The sequence below is a fragment of the Ipomoea triloba genome, chromosome 6 (genome assembly GCF_003576645.1).
Source record: "Ipomoea triloba cultivar NCNSP0323 chromosome 6, ASM357664v1".
Taxonomy (NCBI): Eukaryota; Viridiplantae; Streptophyta; class Magnoliopsida; order Solanales; family Convolvulaceae; genus Ipomoea; species Ipomoea triloba.
In genome coordinates this window covers 6,131,069-6,136,474 of record NC_044921.1, presented here as the reverse complement: position 1 = coordinate 6,136,474, position 5,406 = coordinate 6,131,069, and the positions used below count along the sequence as shown (strand labels likewise).

At 33.6% G+C, this 5,406-nt stretch overlaps 1 protein-coding gene across 1 annotated transcript; it reads left to right on the top strand.

Annotated features, from left to right (window-relative positions):
- Nucleotides 1-2,524: 2,524 nt before the first annotated feature.
- On the top strand, nt 2,525-4,616 carry LOC116021657 (flavone 3'-O-methyltransferase 1-like). Its single transcript, XM_031262117.1, has 4 exons — nt 2,525-2,929; nt 3,339-3,760; nt 3,937-4,001; nt 4,110-4,616. The coding sequence occupies exons 1-4, from the start codon at nt 2,646-2,648 to the stop codon at nt 4,407-4,409; spliced, it is 1,071 nt and encodes a 356-aa protein (XP_031117977.1). The 5' UTR covers nt 2,525-2,645; the 3' UTR covers nt 4,410-4,616.
- The last annotated feature ends 790 nt before the right edge of the window (nt 4,617-5,406 follow it).

Below are 5,406 nucleotides of genomic sequence, written 5' to 3'. Positions count from 1 at the left end.
TTTTTTAGGATTAAATTGCCACATGAATGAAAGAGAAGGTACGTGAGAAAAAACAAAGTTGCATTTATTCTTTATGATTTTTGGAACAGTGATTTACTGACAGCAAAGCGAAGAAAAAGGAAAAGTTGTGCGCGTTTCGCGCACATCAGACACGGGCACACAAAACATTTTTTTTTTTAAATCAGATTTGTTTGATCTTTTTTTCTCCTCTTCCATTTTCTAATTCCTAATCACTATTACAAACATTACTCAAAAACCATAAAAAGACTTCACTATTAAAATGCTCTAATCAAGTTAACACTAACATTATTTAATGAAACAATGACCTACCTGAGAACTTGATGAGTACCTCTATTGGAATTGACAACTAGTATATTAGTGGTTGTCTCCAGAAGAACATACACATGTGAAATGTGATAGATTAAAGACTACTGTTGCCTTTTGAAGCAGAGATGGCCAAAAACATACGGAGTAGCAGTGGTTTACGTAAAAAGAAGGAAAATATATATTATGTGTATTTTCATTTTCTGCTCTCAATTTTTATTTATACACATAAAATCTTGATGTAGACATGAAATCTACATACAAAAATTAACTTATCAATACCAGCCACATTATAGAATAAAATTTAGAGAGTAAAATTTGAAAGTTCACGTACTAGAACTCTAAAAAGAAAACCAATTTATCATAGAACTACGCTCCAGATGTCAATTTAAATGACTTGTCCTCCTTGAACATAATGACAAGAAACACGTGCATACTGTTGTAAAAATAAAGGACATTAATCAATGGAGAGATGAGGGAGAGAGGATGAATCTTCACTCATATCACTACCAGCCAACATTTCATATATACAACATATTGATCCTGTTTGGTAAATAATCGGCCTATCAGACAATTTTGGCTTATTTGATCACTATTAGTTGTTTGGTTAATAAGCTTTTTGTAACTCTAAAATACTAAAATTCAAAAGAATACTCAAAGTAGCATTTTCAATTAGTTTTTTGAGAAAAAAAATTATACCAAACAGCTATCAGCTCACCGCCAACCCAATCAGCCAACTTTTTACAATCAGCTAATGTTATTAACAAATCATACTTTCTAACCCAAACAGTCAACCCAATCAGTCAACAGCCATTTACCAAACAGTACCATTTTCTTTAAATCTCTGCTTACATACTTGTAACTACTCCCACCCAACTACTACATTTTTTTGAAACCATGATAAGATAATGGAGAAAGGGAGGTAGTGGAGATATTTTATAATAATGGCCAATAACTTATTATTTAAGTCACAAAAAGTTCACAATAAAACAAACTGACATATTTATCGACTATCGTCCTATAAAGTTGAATTGTTTACTACCACTTTATTTTTCCTTCACTGGTGGATCATCTTTCCACTTCACTAACACTAAATACCCTTGGATTTGTAGGAAAAAAAAAACATGAGAAATAAAATTTAAATCTAATAGAAAAAATATACAATTATTTTAAATTTCATTAAAAAATTTGTTAGGTAGGTATTTAAATTATAACTATTTAATTCATTATTGAATTTGTTGATATTTTACTAATTTTTATAGTGTTATATTTGCTTTAAGTGATTAAAACAAAATTAAAATATCAAACTGAGGCAAACTTTGTTAGGTGGTGTTTAGTTGTGGACTAATTATTTCTTTCATTGTTCCCAACATGCCAATATTGACACTAATGGTACGTAAATGTAACTCGTTCAAACAACTATTCAGAGTTCCTAGAGCTCTTTGTAAGGATAAATGAAATTCACTTTGATAGAGAAGTGGAAAATTTAGCAATTAGAAAAATTGAGAATTTTTCAAAAAAAAAAAAAATAAAGAATTAGAAAAGTGAAAAAAAAATTGGAGAAATTGTTTACAAAATTTATTTCTCTAATTTAATTTCCTATCTCTATTATTCCGTTTATGTACAATTTTGGAGAATCCAAAATTAGTGTTCTCCATTTGGAGAAATAGAAACATGCAAGTGAATAGTGCAATCTTTGTTCGAGATCTTGTAATCAACTCTTGTGGGCCACTTCTTAAATTCTTGTTTTTCCCCTTCTTCGTCCCTTGTTTATTTCTTCCCCATTATTCTTCTTTCTCTACTACTACGTTGATGGGATGGTTGTATTTAATAAAATTAAAAAATTAGAAAAATGAGAAATTAGAGGAATAAAAAAAAAAAGGTGATCATGTAGTCAAGCGGCATGAAGTGATTCTCTCAAGTGGAAGGTCATGGGTTCGAACCTTAGTGGGGGCAATGTTGACTCGTTGGGCTTTAGTAGGTTGAGAAAGTATATGGACATATACTACATGTAACAGGGTCAATAGTATTCAAAAAAAAAAAAGAAAAAAAAGAGGTGAATTAGAGAAATAGAAAAACAGTGACGTAAACTGACTCCTAAAGCCATTCCATCATACCTGCTTAGTACTATTGCTTTTGTCCAGCTCGTAAAAGACGTATTTAATGAGTTTCTCTTGATCCAGTGTCCAATGAGCAAGAGGCACATAAACCTGTGAATTCATGCTATAAAAATCCTATGGATATAATGCTACCCACAAGTGCTCAACAGAGTCAAGAATAGAGAAACTCTCCTCCAATTACAAGGAAAGGAGATCGAAGCAATGGGGAGTGAATCCGAAAGTGCCCAAAGCAGTGCAAGATTAAGGATTATGGAGCTAGCCAACATGATTAGCGTACCCATGTCCTTGTGTGCCGTCATTCGACTGAATGTCGCCGATGCCATTTGGCAAGGTGGATCCAACGCGCCGCTCTCCGCCACCGAAATACTCTCCACCGTCCTCCCTTCCGGCGGCGGCGACGCCCTGAACCTCCAGCGCATCCTCCGCATGCTCACCAGCTACGGCGTCTTCCACGAGCATATAAATGCTGATGCCTCAGAGAGAAGGTTGGGGTATTTCACATATTATCATTGATTTCTTTTATCTAAAAAAAGGCATAAGATGTTTTTTTTTTTTAGAAAAAAAAAAAAAAAAAGACATAAGATTTCTTTTATCTAAAAATAGGAAAGTCTCGTTTTTTTTTTTGAAAGGAGGAAAGTCTGGTTTGTTTTCTCTTTCATCTAAAAAGGGATATGATAAATAATAACGGTCACAGAAATATAATAATATAGTGTTTATTGAGATCAAACCATATTTTCTACACTTTAACTTAGGGGGTGTGGTGAAGTGAAAAGCACTTATTCATTCTTAATTAAATGTCAATGATTAGTGGCTGTATGGCGGTGAAAACATTGGGTATATCAAAAAACAAATAGAGTAGGTCAAATAAATCATTAATTTGTTGAATTTTGGTAGGTATTCGCTGGGTGAGGTGGGCAAAACCCTAGTGACTGACAAGGATGGGTTATCATACGGAGCGTATGTGCTGCAGCACCACCAGGATGCGCTGATGAAGGCGTGGCCGCTGGTGCACGAGGCGGTGGTGGATTCCTCGTCGGAGCCGTTTGTGAAAGTCCACGGCGAGGAGCCGTACAATTACTACGGGAAGAGGCCGGAAATGGTCAGCCTAATGCAGAAGGCCATGTCCGGAGTTTCTGTTCCGTTCATGAAGGCGTTCCTTGACGGCTACCATGGGTTCCAAGGTGTAACGCGATTGGTGGATGTGGGAGGGAGCACCGGAGATTGCCTGAGGATGATCTTGGAGAAGCATCCTAGTATTACACAAGGAATTAACTTCGATTTGCCCGAGGTTGTTCAGAATGCTCCCAACATTCCTGGTAATCTATGTTTTGATGACTTCAAATCTTTTGGGGTATTTATTATTATTATGACCTATCCTGGAAGAATGTGGTTAAATGATTCATCTACTCATACTACAATTATGAGATAAATTTAAGAATGAATAATATAATATTATCCTATTTCCTTTGATGGTTGGGTTGGGATTATGCAGGTATAACCCACGTTGGTGGTGACATGTTCAAATCCATACCTAATGGTGATGCCATTTTTATGAAGGTACAATATAATATAATGTTATATAAGGGTTTCATACATCAATATTAATATAATAAAAATGTGAATGGAAGCATATATATAATCATAGATTTTGTGGTGGTTATGCAGTGGACGTTAACAGCATGGTCGGATGAAGAGGTGAAGGCGGTGATGAACAGCTGCTATGGTGCACTTCCAAAGGGAGGAAAGTTGATTGTTTCCGAGCCAGTTTTGCCCATCGAAACTGACGACTCTCAAAGAACACGACTCCTCCTTGGATCAGACATCTATATCATGACAATGTATAGGGCCAAGAGAAAACACTGGACCGAGGAAGAGTACCGGCAGCTCGGTCTGTCGGTCGGGTTTCGCAGCTGCCGGGCGTTCTACATAGATTTCTTCTTTGCCGTCTTAGAATTTCTCAAGTAACAGAGCTAAGATATTATCTCTATCTTCTAGTTTGTGGCTCTGATCTAATAATGCGTTTGCTAAGATATTATCTCTATCTTGTAGTGTGTGGCTCTAATAATGCCTTTGCTATCTCTGTCTTGTAGTTTGTGGCTCTAATGCCTTTGCTAGCTCTAATGACAATAAAAGTGTGTTCAAATAATTGGCAGTGATAATATGTTCTAAGTAGTGAAAGGAGTTTTACTTTGTTTACTAGTAAATAGAAATTAAAATATAAATAAATAAATATATAAAAATATATAATACAGATATATATACACATACGTATTTATATATATATATATATATATATATATATATATATATATATATATATATATTAAAGTTTCATATTTAATGCATGGACAATAATTTGTTTTTCATTCTTCTCCTTTATTTTTTATTTCATTGTTCAAAAGTAAAAGAGTAAAATGACAATGAGTTTTGTAATTAGTAATGGACTATTTGATTCAAATAGAGTTTTGTAATTAATAACGGATTTGATTCGAACAGTAAGATAACAAAAGTAGACAAACAAATAATAAGTTAACAAAGGTAGGCAAGCAAATATTAGGATAACAAAAGCAGGCAAACAAATATGATAATATATATGTATCAAAATCAATAACAGGGAGCAAAAGTAACTGACTAATTAATCTTTCTAACGGAGGTCTTATTATTATTATTATTATTATTATTATTATTATTATTATTATTATTATTATTATTATTTGCAAAAAGAATGAAGAAATAATCATGGTAACCATTCAAGCCGACGAAATCAGTAATCTTATCCGTGAATGTATTGAACAATATAATAGAGAAGTCGATATTGTAAATACGGGTACCATACTTCAAGTAGGTGATGGCTTAGAGTTTCAATTTTAGATTAGAGTTTCAATTTTAAAGTTTATGACTGAATTTTTTGGCTTTATTTGATTTAGTGGTTCACCTTCTACTGTATAGGATATAGCATTTA